A 20,280-nucleotide genomic window follows, 5' to 3' on the forward strand; every position below is an offset into this window, starting at 1 on the left:
TACTGACCCTGAGTCCCGGGAGGGGAAGGGATGGGGTGGGCGGCATTACTTCATTCATAGCTCCGCTGCGGGGTGTCTGGTGGCTATGAATGAAGTAATGCCGCAGGGACCCCTCACATTGCCCTAATGTAGCTCTGACACCGACACTGAGCCCCCCAAACCCTGACAACTTACAGCAGGAGACGCAGAGCACTGAACCCTGATTGGCTGCACGCTATAAAACTTGCTTTTTTGCAGGGAACAAAACACTCAATTTTGAGGTAGTTTTCGTGCCCCTATAGTGCCAGTCTTGTAGCTGCAATGGTCTAGTCGTTTTAAAGGGGAACTCCACATAAGGAAAACTTTTTTTTTTTTAAGTACATTAAAAGTTATATAGATGTGTCTATAATGTATTACCATATCTGTACGGTTCTGCCACACTGGTAGCTGTTTGAAATCCAGGAAGTAAAGAAAAATGGCCTCAGTGCCAATTCACATTGTCTCCTGCTCCCTCTGCTCTCCTACCTTAGGAGACACAGATTCCATTCCTCTGTCTCACACATTGTGTGTTTGCTGAGTGCAGGCTGATGATGCAGAGGGGGGCAAGGCGTAATGTCACAAGAGGCTTGGCTGGATCCCCCAATCCCGAATGATTCACCATCTCTGACTGGCCAGAAGCAGCTGCTGCACTGATTTCACAGATTGTGCAAAAGTCAGGAGTGAAATTAGGTCTATGTTCACACATGTTGGAGTTTCATTGCAGTACCCTGCAGCGTATTCACAAAAATGATGCAGTAACACAAGTAAATGATGCTAAACCGCACAGAGGATTAGAGCCGGCACTGCCAATCCCACCTGGAGAAAAAACAAGGCATAAACAGTATATCCCACGTAAGATAGTATTGGATAAATTTCTTATTGTGGGGCTTAACGTCAAAGATAAAAGATGCTTAATCATAATATGTGCGTGGAAATGAAAAAAAAAAATTAGATTCAAAAAGTTCTTTATTCCAATATCAATGTTACAGGTAGAGAATATAGTGTGCTGTGTGGTGTTAGAGAATACAGCTGCAGGACGCTCTGCTCCCGAAGTGTAGCTCCCCCTCCCCCTCTTACTGCATCATGTGACCTGCCTCCTGTACCATGTGACCTGTCTCCGTCCTGCTGGTGAGACTTCTGTAATGTACCAGCCACTGGCGGAACTACCGCCGTAGCAGCCGTAGCGGCTGCTACGGGGCCCCGCCGCATCAGGGGGCCCGTGACGCGGGCCCCTGGAGCTTGCATATCTTGCAGCACCCGGCGGCTGAGCATGCCTCCCGGGTGCTGTAGCCGGGGGCCGGTCCCGTGCTCCTCCCGACCCGGAGACTCCTTTCCCCAACCATAGGGAAAAGGAGTCACTGGGCCAGGAGGAGCACGGGACCGGTCCACAGCGCTCCTGTCACCCCCTGTCTGATGCGCGGCTGCCGTCTGATGCCGCGTCCTAGCCCCGGCAGCGCGCGTATCATAGAGTTCTGTGTGGGCTTGTGCTGCGGCCGCGACTTCCGGCACAGAGACGTGTGCCGGAAGTCGCGGCCACAGGCCCACACAGAACTCTATGATACGCGCGCTGCCGGGGCTAGGACGCAGCATCAGATGGCAGCCGCGCATCAGACAGGGGGTGACAGGGAAAAGGCTCGACGGGGGAGCGCGTTGTTAGGTGAGTTTTTTTCTTTTTTTTAAACTTGCTTTCCTCGGGGGGGGGGGGGGGGGGGGAGAAGGGGGCATCTATAAGGAAGGGGGCATCTATAAGGAGGGGGGGGAGAAGGGGGCATCTATATAGAAGGGGGCATCTATAAGGAAGGGGGCATCTATAAGGAAGGGGGGGGGGAAGGGGGCATCTATAAGGAAGGGGGGGAGAAGGGAAGGGGGCATCTATAAGGAAGGGGGGAGAAGAGAAGGGGGCATCTATAAGGAAGGGGGCATCTATAAGGAAGGGGGGGGGGAGAAGGGGGCATCTATAAGGAAGGGGGGGGGGAGAAGAGAAGGGGGCATCTATAAGGAAGGGGAGGGGATGAGAAGGGGGCATCTATAAGGAAGGGGGGGAGAAGGGGGCATCTATAAGGAAGGGGGGGGAGAAGGGGGCATCTATAAGGAAGGGGGGAAGAGAAGGGGGCATCTATAAGGAAGGGGGGGGGGAGAGAAGGGGGCATCTATAAGGAATAGGGGGAAGAGAAGGGGGCATCTATAAGGAAGGGGGGGGAGAAGAGAAGGGGGGCATCTATAAGGAAGGGGGGGAGAAGAGAACGGGGCATCTATAAGGAATGGGGGGAGAAGAGAAGGGGGCATCTAGAAGAGAAGGGGGCATCTATAAGGAAGGGGGGGAGGGGGACATCTATAAGGAAGGGGGGGGAGAGGGGGGCATCTATAAGGAAGGGGGGTCGAGAGGGGGGCATCTATAAGGAAGGGGGGAGAGGGGGGCATCTATAAGGGAGGGGGGAGAGGGGGACCATCTATAAGGAAGGGGGGGAGGGGGACATCTATAAGGAAGGGGGGAGGGGGGCATCTATAAGGGGGGGGGGGGAGAGAGGGCCATCTATAAGGGGGGGACACCATAGGGGGAGAGCAGGCCATCTATAAGGGGAGAACATAGGGGGAGAGGGGGACAACATAGGGGGAGAGGGGGATATAAACGTACAACATTGGGGGAGAGGGGAACATCTATAAGGGGACAATAAAGGGGGAAAGGGGGCCATCTATAAGGGGACAATATTGGGGAAGAGGGGGCCATCTATAGGGGGGGCAACATAGGGGACCATCTATAAGGGGACAACATGGGGGGGCATCTATAAGGGGGACAGCGGGGGGGGGGGGGCAACATAAGGAAGCTATCTATAAGGAGGGGCGACAGAGAGGAGGGCCATATACTAAAATGGGATCACATAGAGTCAGGGCTACCCACTAAATGTGGGTGTAAAGGGGCCAATACAGATGTGCAGTTGGTAGAGATGAGGATGGTGACAGTGTGTGGAGCCTAATATGTCTGTCTGGCAGATTCTGTGGATTCGTGGCCCGGAGAAGTTCTCATAACGGCCCAGGGCAGATGGAAAAGAAAATGAAAAGGGAAGAACTCCGATCAGAGAAGACGTCTCCTGTAAGTCACCTGATGTAACTGTACTGTAATTTATATGGTGTACAGAACCTGTGTAGAGCTGAGTGTGTTGATGGCATAGTGGTCGATCGAGAGGGGGTGGGGCGGGGGGGCCCCAATCAAAAGTTTGCTATGGGGCCCAGCCATTTCTAGTTACGCCCCTGGTACCAGCAGTCGGGACGATGAGGAGAGGGCTGCAGTGAGAGGATCCCTGCCTGCTGACAAGGACCACTGCACCCAGCAAGCTGCTAGAAGGGAGTAAGTATACTGTACATGTAGTGTGTGTGTATGAATGTAGGTGTATAATGCATAAATGTAGTGTGTGTTACATGTCATGTGTATAGTGTGTGGACTGGATGGTTTAGATCTGTATAATGTGTTTTATGGATGTGTTAGCATGTGTGTGTGTGTATATATATATAGTGTGTGTGTGTGTGTATTAGCACTGCTGACTCCACTGTCCAGCAGAAGTGTAGCAGTGAATGTACTGTACATAGGAGCTGCAGCCATTCTCTGGCCTCATCAGTCCTATGTAATTGCTGCAGGTGATCGGTGATTGGCTGCAGCTCCATTTGTATAGTGTAACTGAGGGCGGCGATTGGCTGCAGCTCCTATGTATAGTGTATGATGATGTCACTAAGGTAATACCGTGTATTTTATTGAGAAAAAAATAAGGTGGTATTCAGTCCTTAGGTGGTGGTCACTGTATGGTGGTAATATTGGTCTGTATATAGTGTATATAGAGTCATTATGTGGCAGTCACTCTATGGAGGTAATATTGGTCTGTATATAGTGTATATATAGTCATTATGTGGTGGTCACTCTATGGCGGTAATATTGGTCTGTATGTAGTATATATATATATATATATATATATATATATATATATATATATAATATATTCTGTATATAGTCATTATGTGGTGGTCACTCTATGGCGGTAATATTGGTCTGTATGTTGTGTGTATATATATATAGTCATTATGTGGTGGTTACTCTATGGCGGTAATATTGGTCTGTATGTAGTATGTATATATATATATATATATATATATATATATATATATATATATATATATATATATATATAGTCATTATGTGGTGGTCACTCTATGGCGGTAATATTGGTCTGTATGTTGTAAATAGTCATTATGTGGTGGTTACTTTATGGCGGTAATGTTGGTTAGTATGTATATATATAGTCATTATGTGGTGGTCACTCTATGGCGGTAATATTGGTTTGTATACAGTCATTATGTGGTGGTCACTCTATGGAGGTAATAATGGTCTTTATATAGTGTATATAGTATCATTATCTTTGGCAATAATATTGGTCTGTATATAGTGTATGTAGTGTCATTATGCGTTGGTCAGTCTATGGCGGTAATATTGGTCAGTATATAGTGTGCATGTAGGGTCATTATGCGGTGGTCAGTTTATGGCGGTAATATTGGTCAGTGTATAGTGTATACATAGTCATTACCACCATAGAGTGACCACCATATAATAACTCTAGATATACAATATATACAGACCAATATTACCGCCATAGACTGACCACTACATAATGACCCTACATACACTATATACAGACCAATATTACCGCCATAGAGTGACCGCCACATAATGACTCTATATACAGACCAATATTACCGCCATAGAGTGACCACCACATAATGACCCTACATACACACTCTATACAGACCAATATTACCGCCATAGAGTGACCACCGCATAATATTGGTCTGTATATAGTGTATATAAAGTCATTATACGGTCATCGGTCTAAGGCAGTAATTTTAGTCTGTATATGGTATCATTATGCAGTGATCAATCTATGGCGGTAATATTGCTCTGTATATAGTGTATATAGAGTCATTATATGGTGGTCAGTCTATGGCAGTAATATTGGTCTGTATATGGTGTATATATAGAGTCAATATGTGGCGGTCATGGTGTGGAGCTAATATTGTTCTGTATATGGTGTCATTATGCGGTGGTCTCTCTATGGCGATAATATTGGCCTATAAATAGTATGTTTTCATCAATAACGGTATGGAGGTTTTTGTGTTTGCAACACTAACAGCAGTCCTGGCCTGTAGCGGGGGTCCTGACATGTGCGTCGGTCCTGGCCTGTAGCGGCAGTCCCGGCATGTAACCTTCTGAACTGACTGACTGTGACTAAGGGCCCTAATACACCGAGCGAAAATTGTCCTAATCCAGCCAATATCGCTCTGTGTATAGACAACAGTCAAAAGACAACAGTCATCCACTAATCATTGTCTTTTGGCAAGTTCAAAAATCATTGGCTGATGATCAGGTAGTATATATCTTTATTATTTATTATTTACAGCAAGGGCTGCACAGACATCACTAATGAGATATATATATATATATATATATATATATATATATATATATATATATATATACAGCCTTTGCTGCACGATAATTGAGCCATGTAGTAGGCTCTGTAAGCGAGCTTCATTTTACCAGATTGGCGCTCACTTCGGAATATCAGGCCGTGTAATACGGCCCTTAAATTGGCCGTACACTTTCAGTGGCTGCTGGCTGAACAATCCTTGTCCCATCCGGCCCCATCCTCCCCCTACACAGGAATGTTCGGCACAGCTGAGTGTTCCTGTGTCCTCTATAGGAGGGGTAAGCCATAGTCAGACAGATCTGATGGTGGCTTGTCTTTCTGAGAACAAAGAGGTTGGATGTTGATTTTCCATCAAGCCTAACCCCCTATGTCCACTGATATCACCTGTCAGAGGACTGTCCAGAGAGCCCCATACACCTTACACTGATGGCCGAACCCACCACGAGCAGCAGGTACCAGCAACAAAAGTGTAAAATGTATGGGGACTTTAAATTGTTGCTACAATATTTCAGCATTTGGGGCCCCACCTTCAACTTTGCCCAGGGCCACATTTAGTCTAAAACCGGCCCTGGTTACAGGTAGAGAATACAGCATGCTGTGTGGTGTTACAGGTAGAGAATACAGCGCGCTGTGTGGTGTTACAGGTAGAGAATACAGTGTGCTGTGTGGCGTTACAGGTAGTAACTGTGTGCTGTGTGGCGTTACAGGTAGTAACAGTGTGCTGTGTGGGGGGGACCACAATGAAGTAATAAAGTACTGCAAATAATTTAGTAACAGTGAAACTGCAATGTGTGAACACAGCCTAGATGTTCTACAACAGATTTGGGTGGGGAATGGGCAGGGTGGAGGACTGTGATGAGGGAAAGCATTGCATTCTGGAACCAGTACTGCATTCTGGGAAGTGCTCAACCAGGAAGTACAGAAACACAATACAGAATAAAACCCCCCAAAACAAATGGATTTTTGGTAGTTATAAAACTGGGATAAATAGGTAAGTAATGCTATATGCTTCTGCAGAAGTTTCATTTTTTTTTTACCGCTACCTGGAGTTCACCTTTAGGCTGTGTTCACACTAGGTATATTTCAGTCAGTATATGTATATTTCAGTCAGTATATTTCAGTCAGTATTGCTACCAAAACCAGGAGTGGATTAAAAACACAGAAAGGATCTGTTCACACAATGTTGAAATTGAGTGGATGGCCGCCATTTAATGGCAAATATTTGCTGTTATTTTAGAACAACGGCTGTTGTATTGAAATAATGGCAGTTATTTACTGTTATATGGCGGCCATCCACTCAATTTCACCATTATGTGAACAGATCCTTTCTGTGTTTTTAATCCACTCCTGGTTTTGGTTGCAATACTGACTGAAATATACTGACTGAAATATACGTAGTGTGAACGCAGCCCCCATGTGGTTTGTTTAAGGTTCTATTTAAACTAAACCAATCTTTGAAACAAAGCTTGAAAAGTTTGCTCCTCTCTAATGAAAAGTCATAATTTTTATCTGTTTCCCAGGACATACAAAAAACGTAGCCAGCCCCGCAGGCAGAAGGTGCAGGATCAGAAATTACTAAATGAAGTATTTGGGACTGATGTACTATCAAATGATAAAATGGAGGATAGAAAGAACTGCACGGATGACGGCAATAAAATGTGTTGTGAAGGTTTGTACCTATAATGTTTTACTTTTCCTATTTTTCTACCTGGGTGTTTGCTTATTTAGATTTTCCAAAGACAGGAAAAAATACAAGCCTCCTCACAAGGCTATGACAGGTTTAAAAACATTTAAAATGCATAAATCTTAAACACAACATGGATAAAGAGCAATGAAAAAAAAACATACAATGAAAAAAAAAATATGTAAGGTATGAGAAGCACCCATCAGGAGTGTGAAGTCCTACAATAAAACCATTTCCAATTCCTGCGGGCCTTCTATATGTTGCTGAGCACTTTATTCAGCACTGTTTGGAAAGCAGATAGAGACTAAATGGAACAGGAACTGCACATACCTTCATTCAGGGCTCTAACGTGACATACATGTAATGCGCCCTCAATCATAGCCCCCTTAAACGTGTTGGAAAGTGAAATATGCACAGTGATTTTATGTTACTTGAATAAAGCTGCATCTGTTTGCACCTGAAAAGCCAACCCTGAATTATGTGTTCATTGTCTAAAAATTTAAATACATACAGCAGGTGAAATAAATATTAACCCCTTCACATCAGCAATACGTTCATATACATTCTTGCTGCAATACCCCGTGCAGAGGGGTTTGACCGCTGCAGTGAGAGCGTTCCTGCACACATTAGTGTCCCGGGAGCCGAGGATAATGACAGGCAGCTGCACTCCCGCAGCTGCCTGTCATTAACCCCTTAAACGCTGCGATCTATAGCCATTGTGGCGTTTAAGGTAGTTAGTGACAGGACAAGCTCCGGTCACTGACTGATCGGGACAAGCTGTTGGGTGGGTCCTGATCGCTTGTACCGACGGGCGGGGGTGAGTCACTTACCTCCCTCCTGTCGGATTGGCTATCTGCTCTCAGGCAGGTTCTATACACAGATCACAGATGCGCAAAAAAATACACCCCAACCAGCCCTATAGGTGGAAAAATAAAAGCGCTATGGCTCTTAGAAGGCGTGGAGGAACATTGCATTAATTTGGCCCAGACATTTAGGCATCAATGGGCTCGGTCTTGAGGGGTTTAAACAACCAGATGTCCATAACAATCCATCCATCTAAATGATGTGTGATATTGGGAAATGACTCGGGGGGGGGGGGGGAGGGGGAAGTATTGCTCTCGCTTACTGAAATGTATTTAGGCTAAGTTTTTTTTATTATTGACAATAGATCAAAAAATTCTGTACATACATTAGCAAGTGATAAGTAAGCAGTAATACACAGTCAGGTAACATGAATCTGTTATCACCTATTGCCACATATTATCTTATTTTTTTTTATATACAGTAGAAACATGAACACTTTCTGCCTACAGGCAGAAAAAAAACTATGTTAACCAAACAGTACAACAAATCCAGAATATGTCCCTAAATAAAGAAAAAAATATAGTCCTTCAGGAGATAAAGTAAGTGTTCATAATATGACTATGTGCTGTAAAAGAACTAGTGTAGAAATATGACATGTATTTAATACTTTGTAGAAAAGTCTTTGTTAGTAATGGCTGCTTCAAGAAGCCTCCTGTATGGAGAAACAAGTGGCATGCATTGCTCAGTTGTGATTTTGGCCCATTCTTTCACACAAACATTCTTCAAACCCTGAAGTTTCTGTGGGCTCCTTCTATGAACTCGGAGCTATAATTCTTTCCATAAATTTAATATTGGATTGGGGTCAGGTGATTTCCAGAATCCGCTCTTTCCTCACCCCTGACTCCACCAAACTGCTGGTACATGCTCTCATTATCTCCCGCTTGGACTACTGTAACATCCTCCTCTCTGGCCTTCCAGCTAACTTCCTTGATCCCCTCCAGTCTATCCTTAACACTGCTGCCCGACTAATCCACCTTTCCCCTCGCTTTGCCTCAGCCTCTCCCCTCTGCCAATCCCTCCACTGGCTCCCCATTGCCCAACGTATTCACTTTAAATTGTTGACCATGACATACAAGGCCATCCACAACCTGTCCCTTCCGTACATCTCTGACCTGATATCCCGCTACCGTCCCTCACGCAACCTTCGATCCTCCAGTGACCTCCGTCTGCGCTCCCCCCTTGTTCGTACCTCGCACAACCGCCTCCAAGACTGAGCCTCCCCCATACTCTGGAACTCGATACCCCGACACATCCGTCTCTCATCCACCATCAAGTCCTTCAAAAGTAACCTGAAAACCCACCTCTTCAAACTAGGCTACAACATACAATAACTCTGCATCACACTTAAATGGCTGCACTTTACCTCCTGTTTCTCTCCCTATACCCTATAGATTGTAAGCCCTCGCGGGTAGGGTCCTCTTCCCCCATGTACCAGTCTGTCTTTTGCCTTCATGTAATGTTTTCTGATCTTGTATTCTTCCTGCCTGTTGCCTATCTATTGTATAGCGCTCTGGAATTAAGGGCGCTTTATAAATAAATAATAATAATAATAATTGGATAAGTCATTCTAGAAGCTTCATTATCTTTCTGTGAAACTAATCGAGAGTTTCCTTGGCTGTGTGTTTGGGATCTACCAGGATCTTCATAATCCTGGTAGATGGTAGCAGATTTTTGTCAAGAATGTATTGTTACATTTGTCCATTCATCCTCCCGTCAATGATATAGTTTGCCAGTGCTGTTTGCTGTAGCCCCACACCATGATGTTCCCATCTCTAGACTTTATTGTTGGTATGTTGTTTTTGGGCTGATATGCTGTGCGTTTTGGCCTCCAAACATGGTGTGTATTATGGCATCCGATTTGTTCTCATCTGACTAGACTATATTCCCCCTGTATTTCAGTCTCTTCTAACACACTTGTACGTGACTTTTGTTCAGCAGTGGAGTCTTGCACGGTGAGCCTGCGTACAAGCCACGAAGGTTGAGTGCAGTACTTACAGGGTTTTTTTTTTAACAATTGCTGATTTCAGGTCTTTCTTTAGCTCTCCTCAGGTGGTCATTGGCTCTAGGACAACTCTTCTGGTAATTCTTTTTACTGCTTTTTCTGAAATCTTGCGATGAGCACCTGGTCGTTAATGCTGAAATGATGCTCACTGTAAATTCTTTTGTAACCAATGCCATCCGTATGTTTTGCAACAACAAGGTTGTGAAGGCCTTGAGACAGCTTGAGACGCCTTTTTACAGGCCATCAGTTGAGCCAGTTGATATTATCTGATAATAATAACTGGTGTCATGAATTTCCGTGACTTTTTGCCACTCTTTCTTTTTTTGTTGAATATTTTCTAACCTGTGTCATTTCTTATTACACAAAACTTTGTTTATCGATCTCTATGGTTTGATTTATTTGCCCGTATGGATTGCATGGATTGTCACTGATGTCTGGTGAGAATTTCATGTTGATAACACCTATAGAATATGTTAACCTAAAAAATTGGTGACATATTAGAGACATTAAAGGAGAAGTCTGGTGAGATTTTTTATTAAAGTATTGTATTGCCTCCCAAAACTTATACAAATTACCAATATACACTTATTATTGGAAATGCTTATAAAGTCCTTTTTTCCCTGCACTTACTACTGCATCAAAGCTTCACTTCCTGGATAAAATGGTGATGTCATGACCCGACTCCCAGAGCTGTGCGGGCTGTGGCTGCTGGAGAGGATGATGGCAGAGGGATGCTCTGTGTCCCTCAGTGTCCCCCTGCCATCATCCTCTCCAGCAGCCACAGCCCGCACAGCTCTGGTAGTCTGGTTGTGTAATCACCATTTTATCCAGGAAGTGAAGCCTTGATGCAGTACTCTTCAGTACTAAGTGCAACTTTTGGGGGGGCAATACAATACTTTAATAAAACTTTTCGCCGGACTTCTCCTTAGAAATCCATAAGCCACCCAAATTGAATCCATCCCAGAGTTTTTCAGGAATTAAGTACTGTGCTAGACAGACCCTTATTCCTAATATTTGAAGACTCTATAATGACAGGGATGATTGGCGTATAGCCAATGTACTACCAACAAGATAAATAAGAAGGGGTCAAAAAGTGATCCTGAAAGCTATAGACCTGTAAGCAGGGTCGTAGCTAGGGGGGGGGGGGTCGGTGAGTCAGTGAGTCTATTGGGCAGCAAGAGGACTACACCGTAGCTGATGGTCAATGACCAAATAGGCAACACTAGAAGGGTATACCCGCAGTACCAATAGAGTAAATGTGTAGTGCAAATGCTGGATAATAATTAATAGCCCCATGCAGTTCAAGGCAACTACAGTGGTACATTGGTTTAACAGTACCTTGGTTTAAGAGCTCACAGTTTTTCAAAATTGTCACTTTGTTTAACCCCTTAACGACATTGGGCGTAAATGTACGCACCCGCAGGTTGGGCACCAATCGCCATTAGTGTCCCCAAGAAAGACAGTACAGGCCGCCCCATCACGGTGAACAAAGTGTTAAAAAAAGTTACCCCTGTGTTCTGCACCCCTCAGCTAGGTAGCCGAGGGATGCAGAACACGTTTGTGTAGTGTAGGTGCACTATACTCACCTGATCCCGGCGTCCGGAGCGAAGAATGGCGGACCGCGGCGTCCTCTTCTTCCGTCGGCTGACTTCCAGGTTCCGTCGGGTCTTCGTCGTCTAACTTTTGAAATGTTCGCCTCTTCGGGCTTCGGCAATCTTTGGCAGCTTCACTCTACTGCCCTCTAGCGGCTGATCACTGTATATTATTCACTGATCAGTTGCTTTGGGTTAAAAAGAGTTTTTGTTTTTTTTTTTATTTTTTTTTTTCTTTTTATGCGCCCTAACGCCGCTGAGTGCTGATCAGCATCGCGCGTAAGTGCGCCGCTGATCAGCAACTTATACTTTTTGGCGTAGGGGCATTTCCCCCCCCCCTATATCCTACCTCCACTGTCTGCTGATAAGTGCCGCACATAAGTGCGGCATTTATCAGCAACTCATTTCTTGGCGTAGGTATGTTTTTTTCTTACTGTAAAAAAAACAAAACGTAAAAAAACACTACATTACACTACACTACATGAAATAAAGTTTTACACTACACTACATTACATATTTACATACCCCATGTACCAATCCCTATATACCAATGGCCCCCAGGGTGTTTTCGGTGGCGGACGCATACGCTATTATTGCCTCTGACACCAAAACAGCCACTGAGGATGAATGGGGTGATCCTTTTTTCCTCCATTCATCTTCATCATCCAGTGACGTGTCTTGGTGCAGCGTAGCGTACGCTGCCCCCCACACCCCATACCGTCCCAATAAGAGATGACGGTATGGGGTGAAATTCTACAAACTCTCTGAGAGTACCTCAGGGTACACTTACAAATTTAGGGTACGTGCACACTGCGGAATGGAGAAGGATACCCCTTTGTGCATTCCGCAGCTGGCACACGCCAGCGGACTGATGCGGGCACGCGCGCCTCCACCTGTGTCATAGACTCCATTTTAGTCGTCTGTCTAAAGAATGAACACGAATGAACAGAGAATCCGCCCATGCATAGGATGAAGTGTGACACAAGCGGAGACGCACGCCTGCTTCAGTCCGCTGGCGAGTGCCAGCTGTGGAATGCACAAAGGGTTATCCTTCGCCATTCCGCAGTGTGCACGTACCCTTAGAGTGAATGAAGAAAGGGACACCCAAATCAAGCCCCCATATGTCCCCCCCCCATCCTCCGAGTTAGTGGGAAGATTGTTTGGAAACTGATCTTCCCACTGCTGGATAAAGGTTACCACCTGTACGGGGATAACTCTTATACCAGCATCCCCTCTTCCGGTCCCTCGCTGCCCGAGCTACTGTAGCTTGTGGCACAATCCGAAAATATCAGAAGCAGTAATAAAGCCCTAATGTTTACCAGCCATGGAGCGGACCCAGCGATTCTGGATATGAAGAACCCATATCGCACCAGGGCAACATTTTCCAGGTGACGTCCCGCACACTGGAAAACAGGAGACCCCAAAAGAAGTGCAGAGTGTGGCGTAAAAGGAGGATCAGGATGGACACGATTGACCATCTATCTGACCCGCTCCTTATTTTTTTGGACTGTACATGGTGATCGTTTTATTTTTCTACCCTTTGTTCATATTTATTATTTCTTTTGATGTTACATGTCATAGGGATACTGCTCAGACAGCTTTGTTAGAACTCATATGGTCCGTGGTCAGAGTGGTTGTTAGACCTTGCTGGTACGCCGGCAGGTCTCTTGTTGACATTTTAAGTGTTTTTAAATGTTGGGTAGTGTTTGGGATTTGTCTCCCTCATTGCTTTACCCCTGCATAGTTGATGGTATTTTTTTTTTGTAATTTTGTTATTGTCTTAATAAAGTATTGTTATGATGTGCTACCTTTTTGTGCATATGCTTTTGTCTTTTTGGGGAGTTGACGATTTACCAGTGTGACGCCTGTCCTGATTACCCCGGCCTCTGCATACAGGATCACTTCAAGGCGTACCACATGTCATTGGAGTTCTACAATTTCTAAATTCTTTCCCTCTTTCCCATTTCAGGGGTCATGTTGATCCAGGGACTATTCTGATTGCCTTATGAGGGTTTTTTGCCTTCCTCTGGATCAACACAGGTTGAATTTGATGGACACCTGTCATTTTCAACCTTATAAAGTAATAATTGGCCTAATACCCCCAAATAAATTAAAATTGTCCCTTTCCCCAGCTAAATAGGTATGGCTGCCATTCCCATTAGAGACTTGCCATGATGCAATTACAAAGCCTCTGTACTGCTAGGACAGTAGAAATCCCCCACAAGTGACCCCCCATTGTGACCCCAGAGTAGGAAAATACCCCACATGTGGACATAAAGCGCCATGCGGATGCAGGGTAAGCCTCCAAAGGGAAGGAGCGCCATGTGGTTTTTGGAGGCTGGATTTGGCTGGAATGGATTTCGAGGGCCTTGTTGCATTTGAAAGGCCTCCCTGTTGCCAAGACAGTTGAAACCCCCCACAAGTGACCCCATTATGGAAACTACACCCCTCAGGGAATGTAGCAAGGGGTGCAGTGAGCATTCGGACCCCACTGGTGACTGGCACAAATGTTTAACAATGTGGCGTGAAAATGAAATATTCAATTTTTTACACTTTAAGGCTATGTTCACACTACGTGAACACCCGGCCGGAGCCGCTTGCTTCAATGTGCGAACTGACAGGTCTTTCTGCGGGCGGAATTCACTGAATTCCGGCCGCAGAAAACTGACATGTCAGTTTTATCTGGCGCCGCATGGGATGCCGGCCAGAGCGTATATGATGTGTTTACCCTCCGGCCGGGATCCCATTGAACATAAGGCTATGTTACATACCGCAGTACGGCCGTAGTTCAGTGGCGAGAACTACGGCCGTAGTTTTACGTAGTGTGGACATTTTTTCATTTTCACAAGGGGTTAAAAGAGAAAAAAACACAAAATGTGTAAAGCAATTTCCCCCGAGGATTTTGGAGGCTGGATTTGGCCAGAATAGATGATGAACGCCAACAGTGACCCCATTCTGGAAACTACACCCCTCAAGGAATCTTACAAGGGGTGCAATGAGGATATGGACCCCTTGATGACGGGCACATTTGTAGAAAAAAAGGGATCCCACAGCATCCGATGCAAAATAAAGTGTGTTTATTCACACATCAGGGTACAGAAGTGCAACGTTTCGGCCAATCCGGCCTTTGTCAAGCATGTGCCATGAAAGTGAAAAAATGAAAGATTTCACTTTTACATCACAGTGTTCCACATATGTGCCCGTCACCAGTGGGGTCCATATGCTCACTGCACCCCTTGTTAGATTCCTTGAGGGGTGTAGTTTCCAGAATGGGGTCACTTGTGGGGGGTTTCCTGTGTTTTGGCAGCACGAGGGCTCTGTAAATGCGACATGGCCCTTGAAATCCATTCCAGTGAAATTCAGCTTCCAAAGGTCAATTGGACGCTCGTCCTGTGCCCGCTTGGCACTTTATGTCTACATGTGGGGTATTTCCGTACTCTGGAGAAACTGCACTACACGTTTGGTGTTTTTTTTTTTCTTTTATCCCCTTGTAAAAATGAAAAATGAAGGCTAGAACAACCTTTTTTGGGGGAAAAAATTGAATTTTTCCTTTTTTACACCACATTGTTCTGAAAATCTGTGAAACACCTGTGGGGTCCAAATGCTCACCGCACCCCTTGTTACATTCCTTGAGGGGTGTAGTTTTCTAAGTGGTGTCCCTTTAGGTTTTTTTTTTAGGTTTTGGCACCCCAGAGCCTCTGCCAACCTGAAGTGGTACAGTGAAAAATGACCAAATATAACGGAGGCGTTAAAGTTCACTAGGCACTCTTTTATATCTTAGGCTTGTGGTTGCGTCAAATAGCGCAATAGGGCCACATATGGGGTATTTCTATAAACTGCAGAAATGGGGAAATCAATATTGGGGTGCATTTCTCTGGTAATAGGTTTATAATTATTAAAAATATTGGATTACAATAAAATCTCTGCACAGAAAATTAACATTTTTTAAATTTCTTACACACTTAGCTTTTATTTCTGTGACTTCCCTAAAGGGTTAAAAAACTTTCTGGATGTGCTTTTGCAGTGTTTGGGGGGTGCAGTTTCTGAAATGGGGTGCTTTGTGTGGCTTTCTAACATACAGTCCCCTCAAATACACTTTGAGGCTACGTTCAGACTACGTAAGTTTCCGGCCGTAGCGCACTCCGTAAATAAGCGGCCGGAGATTTACGTAGTTTGGTACAATGGAAAGGATCTACGGCGGCACAGTTCACACTACGTACGAACTTACACCCGGATCGTACACAACGCCGTAAAAAATGAACCAGACCATTGTTTTGGGACGGAAATGCTGTAACTTACGCCCGTAGCGTAACATGCAGTCCCGTACGTAATGGTGATTTCTTCATTTTTGCAGCTTTTTGTGCCGATCCAAAAGGTTCTGTGGGGTGTCCGGGGCTAGGCGAAGCTTTCCTAGTAAAAGACTGCTGTCAGATCGCTACGTAGCCGGCCGCAACTTGCGTAAATTCCGGCCGGAGTTTTAAACGTATATGTCTGGCCGCGAAAAATATGCGCCCGGACATATACGTAGTGTGAACATAGCCTAAACCTGAACCTAAAAGTCCCTAAAAAAATCTAATTTTGAAATTTTACAGAAAATTTGGAAAATTGCTGCTAATGTTTTAAGCTTTCTTTTGTCTTAAAAAAATGAAACATAGTTTAACCCCTTAACGACATCGGGCGTAAGTGTACGCCTCCGCAGGGTGGGCTTTTACGCGCCCGATGTTTCCCTGATCGCTGTGTGTTCACCCCTTGTAATTTGTAATTGCGACATGGCCTCCATCCTCCATTCCAGCCTCTAAATGGCGCTCTGTCCATTTGGTGGCTTGCCCTGTGCCCATATGGCACATTATGTCCACATGTGGGGTTTTTTTGTACTCGGGGGAAATTACCCTACACATTTTGCATTCATTTTCTTTTTTAACCCCTTGTAGAAATGGAAAAAAATCAAGGCTAGGCCAACATTTAGTGTAAAAAATGTTTAATTTTTACACTAAATCATTGATCCTGTCTTGATTTTTTTCATTTTCACAAGGGGTTAAAAGATAAAAAAAAACACACAATGTGTAGAGAGTACAGAAATACCCCACATGTGGACATAAAGTGCCATACGCGTGCAGGGTAAGCCTCCAAAGGGAAGGAGCGCCATTTGGCTTTTGGAGGCTGGATTTGGCTGGAATGGATTTCGAGGGCCTTGTTGCATTTGAAAGGCCTCTGTGTTGCCAAGACAGTTAAAACCCCCCATTTTGGAAACTACACCCCTCAGGGAATGTAACAAGGGGTGTAGTGAGCATATGGACCCCACTGGTGACGGGCACAAATGTGGAACAATGTGGCGTGGAAATGAAATGTTAACATTTTTAAACTATAATGTTGGTTTAGCCTTAAATTTTTCATTTTCACAAGGGGTTTAAAGATAAAAAACACACAAAATGTGTAGAGCAATTTCCCCCGAGTCCGTAAATACCTCACATGTGGACATAAAGCGCCATGTGGGTGCAGGGCAAGCCTCTCAACGGAAGGCCATTTGGATTTTGTAGTCTGGATTTGGCCAGAATGGATGATGAACGCCATGTCGCATTTACAGAGCCCTCGTGCTGCCAAAACACTGGCAACCCCCCCCCACAAGTGAACCCATTCTGGAAACTACACCCCTCAGGGAATCTAACAAGGGGTGCAGTGAGGATATGGACCCCTTGATGATGGGCACATTTGTGACATGAAAGTGAAAAAGTTCTGGGGGGCGCGGACTCAGAGTCTGCGCGATTTATCATTTTTTCCGCGCAAAGATACGCCGAAAACCTACTCCACCTTTCAGGTGGCGTAGGTTTTCGGCTGTGCGCACCGACGCGCACGGGATTCATGTAGAGGCGGAGATGCGGGGACACTTATAAGTACGACGGAAAAAACGCCGGACTTAATAAATGTCCCCCTCAGGTTTTATTTCTGTGACTCCCCTAAAGGGTTAAAAAACTTTCTGGATGTGCTTTTGCAAAGTTTGGGGGGTGCAGTTTCTGAAATGGGGTGCTTTGTGGGGCTTTTTAACATACAGTCCCCTCAAATACACTTTAAACCTGAACAGGTCTCTAAAAATATCTGATTTTAAAATTTTACTGAATATTTGGAAATTTGCTGCTAATGTTTTACGCTTTCTATTGTCTAAAAAAAATTAAAGATAGTTTAATAAATGCCGCCAACATAAAGTAGACATGTTGCTAATGCTATTTAATATATAATTTATGTGGCATAACCATTTTCTGTATAAGCAGAAAGGTTTCAAAGTTGGAAAAATGCATTTTTTCACAATTTTTCACGTCATTTTGGTGTTTTTCATAAAGATTCGTTATGAGTATCGACTCCATTTTCTTAGAAATGTAAAGTACCATATGTCACGAGAAAACAATCTCAGAATCGGCTGGATAGGTAAAAGCATCCCGAAGTTATTAATGAATAAAGTGACACTGGTCATATTCATAAAATTAGTCTCTGTCCTTAAGGCCATTTCAGGCTCTGTCCTTAAAGTGACACTGTCACCCCCTTTGTTCATTTTGACATCTCTACACAGGTGTAAAGGGTAAATTTAGTGTTTTTCATACCTTATTTCATATCATATGTCATGGTGCTTGTTCAAGTAAAAAGTGTCCTTTTATCATCTGCAGATTGTATTAAGTGGGCGTGGCCTCGCGGGACTAGCGCCACATAACCCCGCCCACAACGGCACAATTGGCCCCGCCCCCTCGCCGGCCATTGGAACAGGCTGGCCGAAAGGTCTAGACTCCACCCCCTTTACGTTGGACAACCAATGGGCGTCAAGGGGGCGGGGCCAACCGTGCCGTTGTGGGCGGGGTTATGTGGTGCTAGTGCCGCAAGGCCACGCCCACTTAATACAATCTGCAGTTGATAAAAGGACACTTTTTACTTGAACAAGCACCATGACGTATGATATGAAATAAGATATGAAAAACACTAAATTTACCCTTTACACCTGTGTAGAGATGTCAGAATGCACTAAGGGGGTGACAGTGTCACTTTAAAGCATAACTGTCATGTTTTCTTTTATTGCAAAAGTCAGTAGTATAAGCGATTTTAACCCCTTAGTGACCGCCATGCTGCCTTTTCATGGCGGCCACTAATGGGCTTTATTCCGATGCGTACGCCTTTTAACGGCGGGCGCATCGGAATAAATTACCACCTGGCGGCGGCTGCAGGGCTGTTGATCAGCGGTCAGTGTGACCGCTGACACCCTCCTGTAACAGCCCGGAGCGGAGGATTTTCCGCTCCGGGCAGTTTAACCCGTTAAATGCCGCTGTCAAACCATGACAGCGGCATTTAACGGGTCCCGGTGGATCCCGGACGGCACCGCAGGTCCACTTACGTGATCGCGATGTCCCGCGGCGCCGTCCGGGGTCCCGATGTCTCCATGGTGATTCCGGGGTCCTAATGAAGGTCCCCGGGGTCACCATGGAGATGCCTGATGCTGACAGGGGTGGCCGCGGCTATTGCCTGTCAGCATGAGGCATGATACAATACATTGCAGTAGATCAGGTACTGCAATGTATTGTATTAATAATCTAAGTATTTTACACTAGTGTACAGTAATGTACACTAGTGTAAAAGTAAAAAAAAGTGAAAAAAGTGTGCACCAAACACAACACAGCCCCCCCCAATAATAAAGATGCATTACATTCCCCATACACTATAAAACATTACATAAAAGTGATCAAAAACACAAATCCTATACATATTTGGTATCGTTACGTCCGTAACAACCCAATCTATAAAACTATATCAATAATTATATCGCACGACACAGGCTGTAAAAAAAAAAAAAACGTACTAGAATAGCTGTATTTTATCAATCCACTTTAGAAAATACGTCATAAAAGAGATCAAAAAGTCATATACATATAAAACTTGGTATCAATAGAAACTACAGATCTTCCCGCAAAAAATAAGCCCAAAACCAGCTCTGTCGCGCAAAAGATGAGAACGCTATGGATCTTGCAATGCAGGGACAGTTTTTGTGGGTTTTTCTATTGATACTTTTTCTTGATAGTTTCTATTGCGCCAAAGCGGTAATAGTTAAAAAAAACTATACAAATGTAGTATCGCCGTAACAGACCCAGAGAATACATGTATTATGTTATTAGTGACCGCCGATACGGATTTTTACGGCGATCACTAATGGGCTCTATTCTGCTGCCATCAGCTCTTTATGGCGATGGTGCAGAATAGTGCAGCGGCGCCGGTAATGCCCGCAGCCTCCTCCTCTCAGCTATCGGAGGTAGCTGAGGGGTTGGGGAAGAGTGTGGGGTCAGTCCCGGCAAGTCCCCTCACCGGTGATCACCGTTATTACCAGTATAACGGCGGCTACCGGTAACGGGCATTGCCAGCGCAGCTGAACGCTTTCATCTCTTCTCACCGTGAATCCACAGTGAGAGGAGATGAAAACATGTCCCCCCCCCATCCCCAGAATTAACCCTAGTGGCCTGGCCACTGACCGTCATCACTGTGAACAGACTCTGTTCACAGTGATGGATTCCTAAAAATGATCAAAGCTTCATTCTCTCCACCACCGGAGGTGACGGAGAGCATGGGGCAATGATCGGTGACCACCCGGTGTGGTCCTAGTACAAGTGATCAGTGGTATAT

The 20,280-nt window shown here is 44.9% G+C and overlaps 1 protein-coding gene across 3 annotated transcripts in view; it reads left to right on the forward strand.

Moving 5' to 3' along the window:
* The window catches only part of LOC138785996 (lysine-specific demethylase 4B-like), a 326,968-nt gene that overhangs the window by 165,303 nt on the left and 141,385 nt on the right, over positions 1–20,280 (forward strand). For all 3 annotated transcript variants that reach the window (XM_069962570.1, XM_069962569.1, XM_069962571.1), the window contains one exon: positions 7,010–7,158. In XM_069962570.1, coding sequence (XP_069818671.1) covers positions 7,010–7,158 — 149 coding nt within the window. The remainder of the gene's footprint in view (positions 1–7,009; positions 7,159–20,280) is intronic.

This window comes from Dendropsophus ebraccatus, chromosome 3 (assembly GCF_027789765.1).
Source record: "Dendropsophus ebraccatus isolate aDenEbr1 chromosome 3, aDenEbr1.pat, whole genome shotgun sequence".
Taxonomy (NCBI): Eukaryota; Metazoa; Chordata; class Amphibia; order Anura; family Hylidae; genus Dendropsophus; species Dendropsophus ebraccatus.